Source organism: Ascaphus truei, chromosome 14 (genome assembly GCF_040206685.1).
Source record: "Ascaphus truei isolate aAscTru1 chromosome 14, aAscTru1.hap1, whole genome shotgun sequence".
Lineage (NCBI taxonomy): Eukaryota > Metazoa > Chordata > Amphibia > Anura > Ascaphidae > Ascaphus > Ascaphus truei.
Window position 1 is genome coordinate 5,421,203 of NC_134496.1, and position 21,428 is coordinate 5,442,630.

The 21,428-nt window shown below is 46.7% G+C and overlaps 1 protein-coding gene across 6 annotated transcripts in view; it reads left to right on the forward strand.

Annotated features, from left to right (window-relative positions):
* The window catches only part of LOC142465569 (uncharacterized), a 117,848-nt gene that overhangs the window by 81,078 nt on the left and 15,342 nt on the right, over positions 1–21,428 (forward strand). For 3 of the 6 annotated variants that reach the window (XR_012787926.1, XM_075569578.1, XM_075569580.1), the window contains 8 exons: positions 4,502–4,641; positions 7,989–8,042; positions 10,001–10,042; positions 12,030–12,069; positions 12,416–12,511; positions 15,316–15,455; positions 16,611–16,676; positions 20,008–20,135. Coding sequence is in view for 5 of the 6 variants with exons in the window: in XM_075569578.1 (XP_075425693.1) it covers positions 4,502–4,641; positions 7,989–8,042; positions 10,001–10,042; positions 12,030–12,069; positions 12,416–12,511; positions 15,316–15,455; positions 16,611–16,676; positions 20,008–20,135 (706 nt within the window). In the remaining variant the exon portion in view is untranslated. The remainder of the gene's footprint in view (positions 1–4,501; positions 4,642–7,988; positions 8,043–10,000; positions 10,043–12,029; positions 12,070–12,415; positions 12,512–15,315; positions 15,456–16,610; positions 16,677–20,007; positions 20,136–21,428) is intronic. The other 3 variants (XM_075569581.1, XM_075569579.1, XM_075569582.1) reach the window with 3 other exon arrangements.

The window sequence follows — 21,428 nt, forward strand, 5'->3', positions numbered from 1 at the left end:
AGTGCTTCCTTCCATTTGGCCTCAAACTCCTGGTTAATAAAACCAAACGTAGGAGACTTCTTAACACGTAAGCCCCTTGGTATTCTCTGTGTTGTTGCATAATTTTGTAACGAAATAATGTCCCACCATAATCGTATGTTGGTGGATAAATTTTTTTCCAATTTTGAAAAATGAATTTTCAAGTCCGAAACATCATCGCAATCTAGCTCCAGGGTATTGTCAAAAACCTGTTGAGCTTTCTTGACTCGCTGAGAATTGTCCGAACAGTTGAAGGCAAACTGAACAGGAATGTCTATATCAGTCTCAAGGTCTGTTTCTATTGAGTTCTGATCCATTATGTAGTCTATAATAAGCGTTGTTTATACAACAAAAAAACTACAGTAGCTAAAGGGATAAACGCACCTTGCTTAATTGTAAATGATGTAATGCTGATTCGAGCTACCCCACAACACAGAAGCAATAAAAACTTTGTATGGTGCTCAGAAAAAAACAGCAATCACTACAAAAATATGAATAATTGTAAAGTGGAATTAATCCAATGTTGATTGTAAATGTAGATTGTCCAAAAGATGCATACTTGCACTAAGATCCCACAATGCACAGTAGTAAGGATGTATTAATAGTGAGCATCTATAACACTGGATCAATCTTGATAAACATAGTCCAGAACTAATGATGGTAAACCTGGAAAGACTCACATGGGAAGGTGTCCACAATCAGCAGCAAGTCCTCTGATGTCCAGGATTCCACGGGTTAACTGTGCCTCCGCCTGTTGAAGTACAATGGTAGCAAGGAAGAGAAAACGGAGCACTAAATCCACCCTGGTAGAGCCAGAAAAAGTACAAGGATGCGTTCCCAAATAAAAGCTTATTTAATGGATCAAGAACAGATACACACCAACGCGTTTCGGACTATAACCAGTCCTTTATCAAGGTGAATAAAATACTTACCCCCTTGGAGTGTTATTTATGTGAACTGTGAACTATTCCACACCAATCGCTGACACTTCCGCATGTGTCACGTGATCGGGACATCAAGCGTCATCGCGTGCTGACGCGTCACACCACGTATGCAGAACCGGACTGAAAATACAGGGGAATCAGTAAGGGAACGAGTGGAACACAAGCCATGTCCACAAGCACCAATGGCTGGCTCCCATGCACTAACCAATCAGGAAATCGCAATACGTCAATGGCTGTGACGTCATCACGTCACGTTAGCCGATGATGACTGGGAATTAAAAAAACTTTATTATGTTAACACACTCCCGGGGGCAATATCAGGGCACAAGATACATTCAATGATTAAAAACAACACACTAAATCGTGAACGGATACACATTAAGAAAACAATGAGTATTTAAAAACAAGATATGAATAGTAACCTTAGATATTGAGTATAGATATCATAGAAACGAAGGTAATGCTAGGGGTTTTTTGATCGAGATGAAATTCACAATGTTAAATAATCATAGATATTAACCATTTAAACTGAGTTTAACAAACCCCAAAGCCCCTAAGGGATCAAACCTGAGACTGAATGAGCGCAATGTAATACATGATATTATTAATAAACTCTGTGCAATTCGGATCATGTCTCATAATGATTAAATTAAAGACATATATAGATTAAATACATCACACATTGTATAGTGTATTATATAAACAATATAACGTGCTGTTAAAGAAAAATGCACATTGATAGTCATCGCTCTATACCAAGACACTCTGTAAAGTGCTGTTCAGAATAATTATAACAATGATAAAAATTGTGCAATCTCACTATGATGTCACTAACAAATAATGGTATAATATAGAATACTAATTAGATGCACAACTTTGATAATATACTCTGTAATTCTCAACAACAGTTTTATACAAAAATACATAAGCAACAACACATGGAGGGGCCTATGTGTTTGGGCATTTAAAAAAGTTCTATGGGTCAAACAAAAGAGAACCTATATCCCAATCGGAATTTAAACCGTATGGGATACGTGTCTGCAAAGTAAAAATCCAATATAGTTCCCTTTTGTTTAAGATGTCCAACCTATTTCTATTTTTTAATCATTGAATGTATCTTGTGCCCTCATATTGCCCCCAGGGAGTGTGTTAACATAATAAAGTTTTTTTAATTCCCAGTCATCATCGGCTAACGTGACGTGATGACGTCACAGCCATTGACGTATTGCGATTTCCTGATTGGTTAGTGCATGGGAGCCAGCCATTGGTGCTCGTGGACATGGCTTGTGTTCCACTCGTTCCCTTACTGATTCCCCTGTATTTTCAGTCCGGTTCCGCCTACGTGGTGTGACGCGTCAGCACGCGATGACGCTTGATGTCCCGATCACGTGACACATGCGGAAGTGTCGGCGATTGGTGTGGAATAGTTCACAGTTCACATAAATAACACTCCAAGGGGGTAAGTATTTTATTCACCTTGATAAAGGACTGGTTATAGTCCGAAACGCGTTGGTGTGTATCTGTTCTTGATCCATTAAATAAGCTTTTATTTGGGAACGCATCCTTGTACTTTTTCTAGCTCTACCAGGGTGGATTTAGTGCTCCGTTTTCTCTTCCTTGCTACCATTGTACTTCAACAGGCGGAGGCACAGTTAACCCGTGGAATCCTGGACATCAGAGGACTTGCTGCTGATTGTGGACACCTTCCCATGTGAGTCTTTCCAGGTTTACCATCATTAGTTCTGGACTATGTTTATCAAGATTGATCCAGTGTTATAGATGCTCACTATTAATACATCCTTACTACTGTGCATTGTGGGATCTTAGTGCAAGTATGCATCTTTTGGACAATCTACATTTACAATCAACATTGGATTAATTCCACTTTACAATTATTCATATTTTTGTAGTGATTGCTGTTTTTTTCTGAGCACCATACAACGTTTTTATTGCATTTGACGGAAGCAGAAAATGGAGCAAGGTGTCAAAGCAAACTTCTATCCTCACTTTCTTTACATTAATACAACTCCCCACATTGTGTCTGGTTTGCAACTACTTTCTTTACATTCAGTCAGTAACCAAGCTTACAATGTCCGGTCTAAAAGGATGAAATGAATGCATTTGAATTGGTTTTCTGATTCTATCGCAGGCAAGCTGTGTAGTACAGAAGCCGAAAACTCTATGGAAGCATTCATGTGTAAGCAGGCTAGGGAGAAAAAAAGTGGGCACCTATTATCCTCATTTGCATGTCATTGACCTCAACGCGGTGTTACCACTTCACAGGTGTGTTCCTGATGGGTCTGCATCTTGGTTGCTCGGTGCAGACAAGTGGTGTGGGGCATCTTACCTTCTCCTTCGTCAACTCGTCCCTCATCGTGGCGCAGCAACGGCAAATGGTGTCACGTTGCCATGACGGTGGGGCGTCATGTTGCCATGGCAACGCAATGCCATTTGATGTCGCGGCACCATGATTAGGGACCCTGCAGGAAGAGATGGAGATGGAGCAGGTATAAGAGTTTCAGAGGCCCCACGCTTTCCCCCAGCAATCAGTTTAATCTGTGGCACTGCCCGTAATGTTATTGTCTCTGATCAGCAAAGATAGGAACTTTGTTTTTTATGCCCACCACTAGATCATCAAGTAACAAGTATCTTTTCTCCAGGCTAGACAACAATTCCCATCATTCCAGAGTTTTCATTCCTTTCCTTCAGATGTTAACATACTTTTCCCCATGTGATGTTTTCCATTTCACGAGGTCTGGGTTAAGGGGAATTTTATATAGTAGAATGTACAGTAGGACAATTACATGTGAAACATCAGCGCGTATCCATGACACATCAGCGCGTATCTGTGACACATCAGCGCGTACCCGTGACACATCAGCGCGTATCCGTGACACATCAGCGCGTATCCGTGACACATCAGCACGTACCCGTGACACATCAGCGCGTACCCATGACACATCAGCGCGTACCCGTGACACATCAGCGCGTACCCGTGACACATCAGCGCGCACCCGTGACACATCAGCTCGTACCCGTGGCACATCAGCGTGTACCCATGACACATCAGCGAGTACCCGTGACACATCAGTGCGTATCCATGACACATCAGCGCGTACCCGTGACACATCATCGCGTACCCGTGACACATCTAATACTTTTGCGGGGCATTCCCAGGGTCTCTTCCCTGGCCTGGCCCTTTCTCCTCCTCAGACATTGTGAAGTCATGTGACATTACATTGTCATGGCAACGCGACATCATGTGACATTACATTGTCATGGCAACGCGACATCATGTGACATTACATTGTCATGGCAACTCGATCATGGCATGTGGTATTTTTATTTACTGTACTATCGTTTCCAAACTGAAATCTTTATTCAAAGACTCCTATGAATATACTTTGGAGCCACGTCCTGGTTCTGTAGAAGACTTGAGCTCTTAATGGGACTATAATCTTCCCCTGCGCAGGAATCGACTTCGCCGCATATTGATTAGGGACCAAAGATCTGATGATGTCCCTCACTTTCCTTTGCAGGGTCACGGGGAATGTGTATCCTCTCCGACGGAGACTGGTTTACTCCTAATGGATTCCAGGAATACGGGGGCCGCAAGAAATGCAAAAACTGGAAAAAGAGCATCACATGTGAGAGTTTCCCTCTGCAGCAGTTACTCGAGGTAAGCTGCCTGTACAAACGTGTACACACAGAGCCACACACCCGAGAGACACGGACTGCACCTGCTAAACAGAGAGCCACACACCCGAGAGACACGGAGTGCACCTGCTAAACAGAGAGCCACACACCCGAGAGACACAGAGTGCACCTGCTAAACAGAGAGTCACACACCCGAGAGACACAGAGTGCACCTGCTAAACAGAGAGTCACACACCCGAGAGACACAGAGTGCACCTGCTTAACAGAGTCACACACCAGAGTGACACAGAGTACACCTGCTTAACAGAGTCACACACCCGAGAGTCACGGAGTACACCTGCTTAACAGAGTCACACACCAGAGTGACACGGAGTACACCTGCTTAGCAGTCACACACCCGAGAGTCACGGAGTACACCTGCTTAACAGAGTCACACACCAGAGTGACACGGAGTACACCTGCTTAGCACACACCAGAGTGACACAGAGTACACCTGCTTAACAGAGTCACACACCCGAGAGTCACGGAGTACACCTGCTTAACAGAGTCACACACCAGAGTGACACGGAGTACACCTGCTTAGCAGTCACACACCCGAGAGTCACGGAGTACACCTGCTTAACAGAGTCACACACCAGAGTGACACGGAGTACACCTGCTTAGCACACACCAGAGTGACACAGAGTACACCTGCTTAACAGAGTCATACACCCGAGAGTCACGGAGTACACCTGCTTAACAGAGTCACACACCAGAGAGACACGGAGTACACCTGCTTAGCAGTCACACACGTGAGAGTCACGGAGTACACCTGCTTAACAATCACACACCCGAGAGTCACGGAGTACACCTGCTTAACAGACTCACACACCCGAGAGACACTGAGTACACCTGCTTATGCAGAGTGCCACACACCCGAGAGACACGGAGTACACCTGCTTCGCAGTCACACACCCGAGAGTCACGGAGTACACCTGCTTAACAGAGTCACACACCCGAGAGTCACGGAGTACACCTGCTTAGCAGAGACTCACACACCCGAGAGACACGGAGTACACCTGCTTAGCAGTCACACACCCGAGAGACACGGAGTACACCTGCTTAGCAGTCACACACCCGAGAGACACGGAGTACACCTGCTTAGCAGAGACTCACACACCCGAGAGACACGGAGTACACCTGCTTAACAGAGAACCACACACCCGAGAGACACGGAGTACACCTGTTAGCAGAGAGTCACACACCCGAGAGACACGGAGTACACCTGCTTAGCAGTCACACACCCGAGAGACACGGAGTACACCTGCTTAGCAGAGACTCGCACACCCGAGAGACACGGAGTACACCTGCTTAACAGAGACTCGCACACCCGAGAGACATGGAGTACACCTGCTTAGCAGTCACACACCCGAGAGACACGGAGTACACCTGCTTAGCAGAGTGCCACACACCGGAGAGACATGGAGTACACCTGCTTAGCAGTCACACACCCGAGTGACACGGAGTACACCTGCTTAGCAGAGACTCACACACCCGAGAGACATGGAGTACACCTGCATAGCAGAGTGCCACACACCCGAGAGACACGGAGTACACCTGCTTAGCAGTCACACACCCGAGAGACACGGAGTACACCTGCTTAGCAGAGACTCACACACCCGAGAGACACGGAGTACACCTGCTTAACAGAGAACCACACACCCGAGAGACACGGAGTACACCTGCTTAGCAGAGAGTCACACACCCGAGAGACACGGAGTACACCTGCTTAGCAGTCACACACCCGAGAGACACGGAGTACACCTGCTTAGCAGAGACTCGCACACCCGAGAGACACGGAGTACACCTGCTTAACAGAGACTCGCACACCCGAGAGACATGGAGTACACCTGCTTAGCAATCACACACCCGAGAGACACGGAGTACACCTGCTTAGCAGAGTGCCACACACCCGAGAGACATGGAGTACACCTGCTTAGCAGTCACACACCCGAGAGACACGGAGTACACCTGCTTAGCAGTCACACACCCGAGAGACACGGAGTACACCTGCTTAGCAGAGACTCGCACACCCGAGAGACATGGAGTACACCTGCTTAGCAGTCACACACCCGAGAGACACGGAGTACACCTGCTTAGCAGTCACACACCCGAGAGACACGGAGTACACCTGCTTAGCAGTCACACACCCGAGAGACACGGAGTACACCTGCTTAGCAGAGACTCGCACACCCGAGAGACACAGAGTACACCTGCTTAGCAGTCACACATCCGAGAGACACGGAGTACACCTGCTTAACAGAGACTCGCACACCCGAGAGACATGGAGTACACCTGCTTAGCAGTCACACACCCAAGAGACACGGAGTACACCTGCTTAGCAGTCACACACCCGAGAGACACGGAGTACACCTGCTTAGCAGAGTGCCACACACCCGAGAGACACGGAGTACACCTGCTTAGCAGTCACACACCCGAGAGACACGGAGTACACCTGCTTAGCAGAGACTCGCACACCCGAGAGACACGGAGTACACCTGCTTAGCAGTCACACACCCGAGAGACACGGAGTACACCTGCTTAGCAGAGTGCCACACACCCGAGAGACACGGAGTACACCTGCTTAGCAGTCACACACCCGAGAGACACGGAGTACACCTGCTTAGCAGAGACTCGCACACCCGAGAGACATGGAGTACACCTGCTTAGCAGTCACACACCCGAGAGACACGGAGTACACCTGCTTAGCAGAGTCACACACCAGAGTGACACGGAGTACACCTGGTTAGCAGTCGCACACCCGAGAGACACGGAGTACACCTGCTTAGCAGTCACACACCCGAGAGACACGGAGTACACCGGCTTAGCAGAGTCACACACCAGAGTGACACGGAGTACACCTGGTTAGCAGTCGCACACCCGAGAGACACGGAGTACACCTGCTTAGCAGAGTCACATACCAGAGAGACACGGAGTACACCTGTTTAACAGAGACTCACACACCCGAGAGACACGGAGTACACCTGATTAGCAGTCACACACCCGAGAGACACGGAGTACACCTGCTTAGCAGTCACACACCCGAGAGACACTGAGTACACCTGCTTAGCAGAGAGTCACACACCCGAGAGACACGGAGTACACCTGATTAGCAGTCACACACCTGAGAGACAAGGAGTATACCTGCTTAGCAGAGACTCACACACCCGAGTGATTATGTGTGTGATTATGCTTCTGGTGTAGGCACTTATCATTAGATTTAGCCTGGTACACCAGTACCCCATTCTCAAGCGTACATAGAGGTCAAATATCAGATACCCTTATCTTTTGGTATCTGATTTGAATAGAGTCCTCTGATCCTCATTACAGGATTATTCAACACTTTCTGGAGGCTCCGGTAAACATTCTGTACCCATTATTAATGTAAGTGTCTGTTAGTGTTTTGTTAGTTTGAGTCACATTATTTTATTATATATGAATAAAGGTTACATGTTAAATCATTCACTACCCATGGGTTGAGTGCTAGATAACAGGGCCCTTTCTGTTCTTGTCTCCTCTCAGACCAGTGGTCTTGTCTATTCATTAGCCCCAGGCACCTCTCACAATGTATACAGACTGTAGCAGGAGCCTAACCTTCTCCTCCCCCTCCCCCATCCTTTCCCTATTAAATCTACACATATATATACACATATACACACACACACACACACACATATACACACACACATATATACACACACATATACAGAGACATACACACACACACATATACACACACACATATACACACATATACACACACATATACACACACACACACACACACATATACAGAGACACACACACACATATACACACACACACACACACACACACACACACATACACACACACACACATATACAGAGACATACACACACACACACACACACATATATACACACACACACATATACACACACACACACACACATATACAGAGACATACACACATATACATATTGCAGCCTCACTCTGAGCGGCGCGAAAACATACTTTTCTGAGTCTTCCCCCCCAATCGGCCGACTCCACGCTCACTGCCGTGCGCGCACGCGGCCCTAGTATAGGACGGCTGGCTAATCACAGCCAATTATAAGTGCCGCACGCACACGGCGGAGCAAGCGCGCCCACTATATTACGGGCCTAACAGAGAGCCTGGTAGAAATGGGGCGGAGCCATTTGGTAGTCAGACTGGACTTTAATGTGGCAAAGCCCAGCTCAAAAAGAAGGGTCAGCTCCACGTGTGGAACCCCCAAAATCCCAGTGCACCCCCAATATGGCTTACTCGTTCCGAAAATACATTTGGATTTATTATTAATGTGTCTTCATAATAGACAACGGTCATTTAATTACGTTGGGGCAAAAACATTAACATTTACTAAGCAGTGCTACTCCATCTGTTTTATCATCTGACGGTCATGGGTCACCTAGATCATAAGCTCTTCAGGGTAGGACCTCCCTTTGCCGTACGTTGTCATTTACCTGTGTCACTTATCTCACTGTGTTTTACTTTATTTACCTTGTATTGCCATGTTGTAAAGTGCTGTGTACACTGTTGGTGCTATATAAATACAATGATACATACATTACACAGCTTAGTAGATAGGACCCTTACAGCCTGTTTAAGCTCCGCCCCCACCCCCCGGAGTAACACCTTTATGGACCTGTATGATATAGTCACTTGAATGGGGCCGTAAGGTGGTTTCTTTTATGGAGTAGCACTGCTTAGTAAATGTGGCCCTGAACCTTCTAACATGTCCAGGTAGCCCCTGTGAGGCGGTCCCTACATTACCAATTTCTTATTGACCATCGCACAGAGAAAAGCTGAAACAAGACAATGATAGGAGCAGCAGGAAAGGATAGGAGCAGCCTGACGTGTGCGGTGCCTTAGGGCAGGGGGCGCAACTCCAGTCTGCAAACCCCCTCTCCCCCAACAGGTCAGGTTTTCCGGGTATCCAAGCTTCAGCACCAGTGGCTCAATCAGTCCCAGCTTCAGCACAGGTGGCTCAATCAGTCCCTGCCCTCAGTCTTCCACTGAGCCTCCGATTGAGCCACCTGTGCTGAAGCTGGGATATCCTGAAAGCCTGCCCTGCTGGGGGCAGTGGAGTTGAGCACCTCTGCCTTGGGGGTTATGAGCTCGCTAAGCTTAGATATTTCTGATTGTTCCTGTAGAACTGGGCAGATAATATATGAGACAATGAGCTAAGTGTCCCCCAAGGAAACAGAGTAAAGACCATGTGCAGGGGGAAACCGGCTGGGGAAGTTGCTCTGCTGGCTGTGGGAAAACACGGGAGTTACCATTGTGCTTGCTCAGTATAAGTCATTACTTCTCTCTTTGTCAGCCACATTTGGGGAATTCTGCCCGCCGCCCGTCTTCAAACCCAGTGAGTATCAGAGAATAGCGATGTGCCACGTTTTCTGCTTATATAATGTGCGGATAATTCATTCCTAGCCCTAGTGCTTTGGGTTTAAATGTTGCCTCTAAAATAGTTTTGGCTTTGTATATAAAATATATATATAAATAAATATGTGTGTATATAATATATTTCTTATCTCCCTGCCACCCTCCCTCTGCCCACGCTGCTGCTTTATGCAGCATGGGAGGGACGTGCAGTGAACACTGCCAAATTGGCAATATCAGTCACACCTCACGGTGTTTCCCGGCCAAGCCCGAGGCTGAATGAAAACTTGATGAGACTTGAGGGTGAGAAAATGTTTTTAACCCCCTCTAAGCCAGAGGCGCGGTTTCACTGCCAGGTGAATAATATTGCCTCTGAGAGTGATAGTATAGAGCAATCGTTTCCAACCTTTGTTGGTTAAGGCAGCGGTGCGCAAAGAAGGGGGGTGCGGGATATTTTTGGGGGGCCCGAGCGGTTGCAGAGGCCCCACGCTCTTCTCTGAGGCATTTAAATGAAATGCCGGGGGATCGCGTGAGGCCTCTGCAACTCACTTACCGGGATTCAGAAGAGTTGCTGTGATGCGTCGCCATGGCAACGCGGCATCAAATGACACCGCGGTGTCATGCAGAGTGACGTCACATGTCCGTCTCCATGGCAACGGGGTCACGTCACGTGACCCCGCGGCATCATTTGATGCCGCCAAACAAGGTAAGAGGGGCACAAGAGTGAGGGGAAGCAGGCTGGGGAGCGCAGATCCAAAAGTTTACGCACCACTGGGTTAAGGATCCCTATAGCTTCTGAGGAACCCCCGACCCTCTCTAATAGCGCGTCTGAGATCAGATACATTGTAAGGAATCCCAACCCTCTCTAATAGCGCGACTGAGATCAGATGCATTGTAAGGAACACCAACCCTCTCTAATAGCGCGTCTGAGATCAGATACATTGTAAGGAACCCCAACCCTCTCTAATAGCGCGTCTGAGATCAGATACATTGTAAGGAACCCCAACCCCCTCTAATAGCGCGTCTGAGATCAGATACATTGTAAGGAACCCCAACCCTCTCTAATAGCGTGTCTGAGATCAGATGCATTGTAAGGAACCCCAACCCTCTCTAATAGCGCGTCTGAGATCAGATACATTGTAAGGAACCCCAACCCTCTCTAATAGCGCGTCTGAGATCAGATGCATTGTAAGGAACCCCAACCCTCTCTAATAGCGCGTCTGAGATCAGATACATTGTAAGGAATCCCAACCCTCTCTAATAGCGCGACTGAGATCAGATGCATTGTAAGGAACCCCAACCCTCTCTAATAGCGCGACTGAGATCAGATGCATTGTAAGGGACCCCAACCCTCTCTAATAGCGCGTCTGAGATAAGATACAGTACATTGTAAGGAACCCCAACCCTCTCTAATAGCAATAGGTGAAGAGAAACTCAGGCGCTAACTCCATGTGTGTAACAACAAATCAAAATACAGTAAATAGTAATCTAGTAATGAATATTACCGTGTAAATCTCCCAAGTGGGCCCAAGATAGCGGGAGCACTTGGTGTAAAGTAGACTCCTGCAGCTCAACCCCACTAGGATCTATCCAGGATCCTTAAGTTTACGTGAACAAAAGAAACACGGGGGAGCACAAGATAAGTAAACAGATTCTTCAGTAACAGTATATGAATAAACTTTATAAAACACAATGATGGAATGGCTATAGATATAACTGAATATACAGATACTACTGGGTGGTGAGGGCAGGTTGAAGGACAGTGTGTTACTTGTGAAGCTGGGTGGTTGCCTTGCTCCTCCTGAGTTGAACAGCTCAGGAACACAGAGACTGGAACCTCAATGGTATGGCATGTAATAATGAAGTGCTTCTCACCTTTAAGGCTTCCTAGCTTGTTGTATCGAAAGCATACAGATCACAACATCTCTGAATAATTACATCTGTCCCTTTGTCTCTATCTGCTTCGACAGGTCAGAAAGCAGACGTCTTACATTGGGATCCTACCACCAGGTCAGTCCCTTCTCCCTTATTTGTGGTCCAGGATCTCATTATCCTCTGTACGAGCCTTACCCCTCTTTCTGTCTGTGTTGCCAGTAATACCACAAACTCTTCTGTTGTATCACGCCAGTAACTCCTCAAAGCCTTTCTCAAAGTCTGTAGTTGGACACTAACGTCTTAATCTCCATCCAGGTCTGTGGGGCATTAAGGGCCATAGAGTGCCTAATCTATCTCCTAATCAGTGGGCCAAGTAAGCGCAGAACTCCACATTTGCCGATGCAGATATACAAGCTTTCCTGGCAATCTGCAAAGCATTGAATTCCCTTTCATCTGATCATCCAACATGCAATTTTTTCAGTGTCCTCCACCTCATCGGACCTGCTATCTCCCCCCTCACTGCTTGTGTCATGTGGAGCTGTTACAGGAATACTGCATAAAAACCGCCTAGCGCAAGGTGAGCAAACATGTACAGTAGTACATAGCGATACAGGGCACAAAGGACTTCGGTTGACTCTCTTTCTCCAGTGTGCCATGACGAAGAGACACAAATCCAGGAGGTTTGTATAATATATTGACTTGCTGCAGGGTGACAGTATGTCTTTGCTCATGTGGGAGTCTGTAGGATTTATTCATGTATGGCGATGGTGCAGAACGGGGCACTATAGCACAGAAACTCCTATTGGCTTCATTGGTTTTATGAATAACAACCTGTGTCTCCCACCACAGGATAGCATAAAAATAAAGAAACAGTAGAAACCTAGAGTCCATAAAGTCTGTCCCATCCACCACGAAGGGACATAGAGACAGGAGACCAACTGAGTCCCACCTTCGCACTACAGATTAAGTGATAAGGCTGTTGGAACCTGAGTCCCATATCCCCTATTCAAAATAATGAGAAACCATGAATGCATAGATAACATGGGAATGGTGACTAACAAATTAGCAACTGTGTGCTACCTGCTTCTCCCCATGTTGAATAGAGGGGGTAAAGACTGTATTTTGTACAGTGTGGTGACATGGTGAAACAGAGAAAGAAGGGAGCTTTTGCTACGGACGATTGTCCGCAACCAAAGCTCCGCCGCCGGGGTGTTCGTCACCACTACAACTCACAACCGCCAGGATGTCGCTGTACTATTCGCCACACGTTGGCCACCGAGCGCTCCTAGTCCCGTGACTGCCCCACGCTCCTAGTCCCGGTGGCCACGAGACTAGGAGCGACGGGCGGTCATGGCACTAGGCGTGTCCAGGCAGCCAAGGTGGGACGAATTGTTCTTTGGTCACCTGCACAGCGTCAGGCCACCGGCAGCGCTTTGGTCATGGCCACCGGCCAAAGGTCCTAGATCCCCTCAGGAGCACAACAATGTAAATCTTGTTACTGCGTTTTCCTGAAGTTACATGATGTTAAAACCATGCTAATAGTTCTAGTACGGACAATATTTTTGCATGTTATTGTTTTTGTGAGTCTGATGTTGACCTCGGCACAAGAAACGGCCATTTATGATTGAGGTAACGTCACTTTACATGCCATGATTTCAGCGAGTGTAGCGCTTATTTCCCCGTACCTGGGAAGGAACTACCAATGCTGCTATTACCTGTCTGGCAACCAGGAGGTCTAAGCCTCCGCCACTGGGAGCCTGGGGTGATTCTGGTTCATCTCGGTGCAGCGCCTCCACCTGCAAGGGAGCCCAACGTGGTGGGATAAGCCCCTTATAGGGGCCAATAACCAATAACTATACCAATAACACACACTCTCAGGTATAAAATAACAACCTTTACTGAACACACTATACCAGTACCCTGTACCACACAGTATAATAGGCCCCACCTAGTACCACCAATGAGTGTCCCCAAAGTACATAGGGTGCTTTTCCCCCAATGACAGGGCCAATCCAAAAGTGTTGGAGATAGCGCTATCCCGTGAAGTTTTGGTGCACTTAGTTGGGTACCTGCCCGGGGCTCCAGCATCCGGGTAATGCAGATTAACAAAAGGGATCCATCTGATCCAAAGTTGTCGTCGTCAGCGATGGCATCCACCTCCATGTGGGGTGAATTCCTGTGGGATTGTATCACCATAAGGAGTCTCTTACAATGGAGGGGATCTGGACCCAGACCACGGGCCGCAATCACAGCTTGGCGTCTTCGCTGTGTCTCGGACATTAGACAGTAAATGGAGAAGCGTCCCTATCTAAGGGGCCTTCCCTGAGGTAACCACAAGCTCTTGTGAGTTGGGGCTTAGCTGGGGCCTAAGGGGGTAGATATGTCCTAGTCCAGGGGAGCACTGCTCCCTGGACACTACCTGCTCCGTTGAGTTCCCTCTTCCGACTTACTAGCGTGGTCCAGCGTGCCACATGTATCCACTTCCCTCTGCCGACCATCTAAGGACCCTATTGGGCATAACAGCCCATGTGCTGTGCAACCCCTGGGGCTGCTGGGACTTGCAGTTCCCCTGCGGAGCTTTCGGTGTAATGATCGCCGCTACACTAGTTCCTGCGCATGCGCGATGTGTAGCAAGATGGCCACCACAAGTCTGAGTATCTTCTGCGCATGCGTGAGCTGCTACTGTGCATGCATGGCATAAACAGGATGGCGGCGCCCTCAGCGGAACGCCTGCAACCTGCTCGCCCGCTCCCTGCACCGCATTTTCATCCGTCCCCCTCACGCAGCCCCGAGGTAAGAGGGGGACCTGGCTACAGGAGTCTCGGCCAAACTGTATATTTAAAAAAAAAAACTGTTTATTTGATCTCTACATCCACCATTTTCTAAACTAAACTAGATCCTTAACAATACACCACATCAGAGTACCAATCCCCCCAAAATAATAAAAAGGGAAGTCCTGATGGTTCATGTTCTTATCTATTTCTATCTCTACATTTTGTCAACATCTTTATTTTTTGCTGAGATTTCACTGACATCAACTGTTACCACGGTAACCTCTCTTGTCTTAATGATTGTGAAAAGCATCAGCCATTTTAATCCCCCCAGAGAGGCAACTTTTCAGCTGCTGATATCTGCCTCAATGCAACTACAGAATTTAAAAAGGTTGGGGCGGCTAAACACAGCCATGAAAAATACTTTTCAACGGTAAAGAGAATAAGAGGCTGTTTTATTATTTGGTGGTGAGTTGAGCAAATTGCTGTATTAATGGGAAAGTATTGATGTCTGTGAGGATTATTTTGTCAATTGTGGACAGAACGTTAAGAGAAAAAGAAAGACGTTGGTCGTGTGTCTAAGGATCCAGCTGTTGACCTCTGTCTCTAGGGAATTGTGGGAAATGTATCAGGACACCTCAGATCTGGTGCACCCCTGAGGAGTTCCTGGCTCTGGGAGGAGTCACGGACCCCAGCACCTGGAAGGGACAAATCTATGTAAGAGGGGAGCCCCTATGTACTCTGTTCCAGGTGAGTTCATCCATCGGGACAGTGACGAGAAAAGGGGCATGGGGCTGTTAATACAATTTGGGGTTCTGTGGTAACATTTTCCTGATGCAACACTAGAGAAGCAAAAGAAAAAGAAGCAACATACTCACATACAGTACCACATATTCACTGAGTGTCCATGTAGATTATCACACCTTGATCGTTAGCTGCCATTGACTTGATTAGCAGTTTAAAGCGGATCTATGAGGGGGGGATGGGCAATACTTCACAATGATGCTTAGTGAATCTCCCCCATAGAGCTTGATAAGAGCCACTTGGGCCACCTAGTTGCCTCATTTTCTTATCTGTTGTGACACCTCTGATTCTTATAACTCCACGGTGTTCATTCATACTCAGGAGAGACTTGTGTCTGTCCCGGGCCTTCTCTCATTCCGTTGCTGTATCAGACAGGACCGCCTCTGCTGGGGGCCTATTCCACAAATCCACCACCGCTGTTTGGGAACTCCTACCTCACATTTCCCCTGAGCTGCCACCCCCCAGCTTCACAGCATGACCTCTTGTTCTGGAACAGGGGTGGGCAACTCCAGTCCTCAAGGGTTTCTCAGGATATCCCTGCTTCAGCACAGGTGGCTCAGTCTTCTCTGAAATATGCTTCCCTCCTGTACCTTGTTAATTCACACACTTGATGTACAGGCACACTCTGCATTAACGTACGCACTGGGACCGGAGGATATATGTGAAGCAAAAATGTACTTAAAGTGAAGCACTACCTTTTCCCCACTTATCGATGCATGTACTGTACTGCAATCGTTATATACGTGCATTACTGATGTAAAGAACGCATTTGTAACAGGCTCTATAGTCTCCCCGCTTGTGCACAGCTTTGGTACAGGTAGGGAGCCAGTATTGCTGTTCAGGATGTGCTGACGGGCGCATGCACGAGCTGCCGTTTGCCTATTGGGCAATATGTCCTTACTCGCGAGTGTACTTAAAGTGAATGTCCTTAAACCGGGGTATGCCTGTATATGTATCCAAACTAAAATCAATGGGATTTCTTTTCTTTGCTTACTCCGATGCTGTTATAATTTACTGGTTCGCTAGTCGGCATCAGGGAAACTTTAATCCACCACCCTCCCTCCCCTTCCCTTCCCCCCCCCCCCCCCTGTGCCTTTGCAGAAGAATATCCTAAAGCTTCATGAGACTGGCTGTCACTGTGACATCTGTGCAGACCATGCCAGCTTGGTAAGTATTCGTTCGATACCTAAATCATTTCGATATATTTCTCCCCCACACCCCCAACAGCTCAGGTTTTCAAGATATCCCTGTTTCAGCACAGGTGGCTCAATCAGTCCCTGCTTCAGCACGGGTGGCTCAATCAGTCCCTGCTTCAGCACAGGTGGCTCAATCAGAAGCTCAGTCTTTGACTGGCCCTCTGATCGAGCCTCCTGTGCTGAACCTGTGATATCCTTAACACCCGACCTGTTGGGGGAGCTTGATGACTGGATTGAGCACTCCTGCCTATGTATGTACAGTATCTTACAATAGGAGCAAGTCCCTGTTCCAAGGTCAAATAGATCTAATGATGAGATTGTAACAGTTCTTCTTCACTAAACTCATTTTTTCTTATCCCATCCACCGAGCACCCAAACTTTCTCTCTCTCATCTCTAAATATTTCTTCCTGTCTCTTTCCTTCTCATGTGTCTCCCTTCTTCCATTCTTTCAAGCCTCATTTCCCTCCACCTTGTTTTTTCTCCCATTCCAAACCATCTCTTTCCTCTCACTCTGCCTATAATCGACACCGACTATCCACCTTGTCTCTCTCGATCTATCTCAAGCTCTTTTTGTGTTCCTGCTTTTCCCTCCTCCCTTCTCGTCTTTCACTGAAAACAACTCAGCCATAATATAGAAATGATCCTTAAAAATAATTCCACCGTCTTCAATTTATTACAAAGTAACCAAGCTAGCTAAAAATAGTTACGGTTGGCAACTCTGGAGGAAGTGGATGCTAAAATCCCAAGGAGCGTTCCCAAAAAGGGAGGGGTGTAGAAAGATGGCGAGGGACAGGGGGAGAATGCACACCATACCAATTTTTTATGCAAAACATAGCTTCTCGCAAGAATAATTCTGGATCACAGAATAGAATTATTGCTCCTGTGTTTTATCCAAATCCAACAAATTCGGAGGCACACCAGTCTTTATGAGTTAAACGTTTTGATTTGAACGTGTCAACGTTTCGGTGGTATTCTCACACCTTCATCAGGACTTCAAGAACAGACTTGTTAAAGTGAATGAAATAGGGACAATATTGCCCAGCTACTGTGCAAGCTACACACAGTCCTTATTTCTCCTGATGGCCCGTCACTTGTTTATAGTGATCTTGTCTACAATTGCATTGTAATAAATACTCATCCCAGCAGGCAGACAATGGGGGATTTATTAGTTTGAAGGAGTAGTTCAGTGATAATGTCACTGCCTCAGAAGCAGGTGAACCCGGCATGGATCCCGGTGTCCCCTCCTTGTTACCTTGAGCAAATCACCTAATCTCCCGGTCTCAAGCACCAAAATGAAATTGGAAGCTCTACTGGGAAGTGGTTGTACCTGGAAAATTCTATGTACAGCGCGGCATACACTGTCAGCGCTATATAAGAAACAAAATAGTATTATTATTATTATTATTCTTATGTGTAACCCTTTCCCTCTAAAGTCTTCACATAAGAAAGCAGGGGGGGCTTTTTATCCAGCTTCACAGTTGTCTAAAGAAATTATTTGAAGGCTCGTATTTACTAAGTAAATCTTTGGCCATAAGACAACTGCTGACTCTGGAAAACACTTTGCAGAACATTGACTTCATGGAGGTGTCTCCCAGCCCCAGAAGGTCTCTGACAGCATGAGACTGCTCTACGTCAGCCAGTTAATGTTGAAGCCCCTCTATGCAGCAGGATTTAGGAGATGAGTGAGTTAGGAGAGTTTTCTAGATCAGGGGTGTGCAAACTTTCTCCCCTGTGTCCCCCTGTCTGCACTCCCCCCCCCCCCCCCCCTGCTCGCGCCACCCTCTTTACCATGTTTCTGGTATCAAAGTACGCCACGGGGTCACGTGATGCCACATTGCCATGGCTACGTGTTGCCGGAGTCAAGGTAAGTTAAGTTACAGAGGCCTCACGCGGTCCCCCAATATTGAATGTAAATGCCTTGGGGGAAGAGCGTGGGGCCTCTGCAACCCGCCGCGCCCCCCCGCTCCCCTCCCTGGAAAATACAAAGAGAAAATGAGATTGCACTCTAGTCCCATTCTCTCCACACACTATATGCCTTATCTCCCTTATTTAGTGCACGTTATGTCGTTTTACAGTAGTACACTATAACCTGGTTTATTTCTTGGTTATACCGGTAGTCTTTTCTCATTGGGTAAAACCAATGAGTTTACTGTTGCACTGATTGGCTGGCCTTGCCAGCCAACCCCTTTCTACTGGTGTAAAATAGACTGTATATATCTCCCACTGTACTGTCTACATCACTGTATATGTTCTATAGGGCTATCCAATAAAATGTGAGTTTTGTCATGTAAAAGAGCCCAAAAAGTAATGCACTTTTGATATGCTAAAAATTGGGAGCGTGCCATGTATTCATTAATATTATATATGCAGCAAGATCGCTACAACAACAAGTCATTTACCTGAGCTTTGTGCATCAAATATGTTCTATTTGATGTGATGGGCCATATTTACTGGGCTGCGAGCTGTCTTCTAGCATCAGAAGGTGTGTTATGGCAGAAAACATCTTAATAAATATGTGCCAATATCTCTTTCTCTCCGACTCCAGGCAGACGAGAAAGCGTTTTTACTGAGGAAAGTCTCTCTCTCTCTCCCTCTTCCCCTCTCCCTAATTTTGCAAGATTTTTACCTGGTTTGGTCATTGAAGACCAATTTAATGAATATAGTAAGACATGTTTCCAGAAAGACCATTTTCTCAGTTGAATGCAGTGATTCTCTAGGGGTTCGTGTTATGTCTCCAAGGGGTTTGCCCATCACAAAAAGTAATGGCAGATCAGTGTGTACCTTAGCGTGGGTGCTATAACTACAAATTACAGCAGGAGCTTCCAAAGTCGCTCACCACATGCACAGCAGCAAGGCATTGTGGGGTGTTACTTTGGAAGGTCCCACAGTGATTGACAGCTATAACCAAACATACACACCCTCCACCCATGCTGTCTGTACACACTGAGGTGCAGTTTGGGGCCTCACCAGCTCAGGACACTATACTGCCTGGGATCGGTCACACTGTTTTGTTAGCAATAGTCTGATGAGTAAGCAATAAGATTTATTAATTGGTGCTTTGCGGAACAAATATTTTCTTGCATGGGGTGCACGGTGTAATAAAGTGTGGGAACCACTGATTTAACAATAGTCCCCTTTCTATTTAATGCTCCCACCCCTCTTCCCTGTGTTCGTCTTTAACTTGCCTTCTGTGTATTTATTGCCCCCAGTCTCCTGTATTAATCAACCCTAAACATGCACCTTAATTGTCTCATGCAATGATGGTTACTTACCCCTGTGTGTTCTGCCTGTGTTCCTGCAGCAGCAGCAGAATGACGATGAGTGCAGTGTGTGTGGAGATGGTGGGGACCTGACGTGTTGTGAGGAATGTCCTCGATCCTTTCACGTCGAATGCCATGTGCCATCTATTCAACATATGGAGTCCTCAAGGTCAGCCACTCCAACCCACCCTGTGCCTTCATGTGGCTGTGCGTGTAATTGGGGAACCTAGCAACACATCAGGGCCATATTTACTAAGGATATAAAAAAGAAAAGCGCAAAACCCTCAAAGTGTAGTATTGAAAATATTTAGTTGTAACAAAAGGGAAGGGGGTAATAATGAACACGTACAAAAAATCAGCAGTTTAAAAGCATTGATGTATAAATACCATGAGCCTGGACATCGGGGTAGGTCTTCACTTCAGGATCCAGCCTCGTATGGATGATGATCGGCAGACTCGAGACCACCACAGATGCAGGGCGCAGTCCGGCGCAAGAAGTACCAAATTACAACAGAGCAGGCTCTCATTACACTAATGAGTCCAAGCTCGGCAGGAGCACCAGGCAGGGAGATGGTCACCGTAGTTAAACGGGTTAACGAATCGATACCAGCTCAGATGCAGAATAGCAACAGTCCAAGTTAGACAGAAGCGTCCAGACCTCTCACTCAGCCCCAGCAAGCAAGCGCAGGTATATACACTGGCGACACACTTTATTCGAGCTCGGCTAGTCCCACGAATTTGGGTATACCCGGGTGTATTGAGGTTTGTGACTGTTTTCTGCCCGAGTGCATTGAGTTATTTTCCAGCAGGGATTGAAGCATTTTATTCCCGCTGGCTGCAATACTGCACAGTATATATATATACACTGCATTACAATTCATGAATTTATGTCATCTGGTAGACACGCGAAGCATTGCAGCCTATTAAATCCTAATCATTATCATTTAACAGATCAGCCGCCCATCAGCCAGGCATGAACCCAGGCTGGGAAGGCAAATGCAACGGGGCTTGTCAGAGGTGAGGAGCGGCGCATTCCAGGTATCTGCCAGGTACATACCGGGTATTTGCTCGAATAAAGTGTGTCGGTGCAGTAGTCACCTCTGTTTACAGGGCCCGCCAGTGGAGCACCAGAGCGCTCACGTGTGACATCACCTCCAACAGGGAGAGGAAGGTCCACAACTAACAAAGTTGCAAAATAGCAATATCATTAACACATATAACCTTAGTATTATCAGAGGATATTTGAAGGTTACATTAAGAGGTCAATTATGCACAAACTAAATCCAACGCGTTTGGAAGCAGAGAGCTACTTCATCAGGGAGGTACTTTCCCTGTTATTTACCACTACTTTTTCTAGTATTTTACCCTAAATGGCTAATTCACTACACCTCACCTATAGAATTGAGTGCGCCTATTTTTTGTCTACCATATTTACTAAGATTTGCAGCTCTACAAGACACCA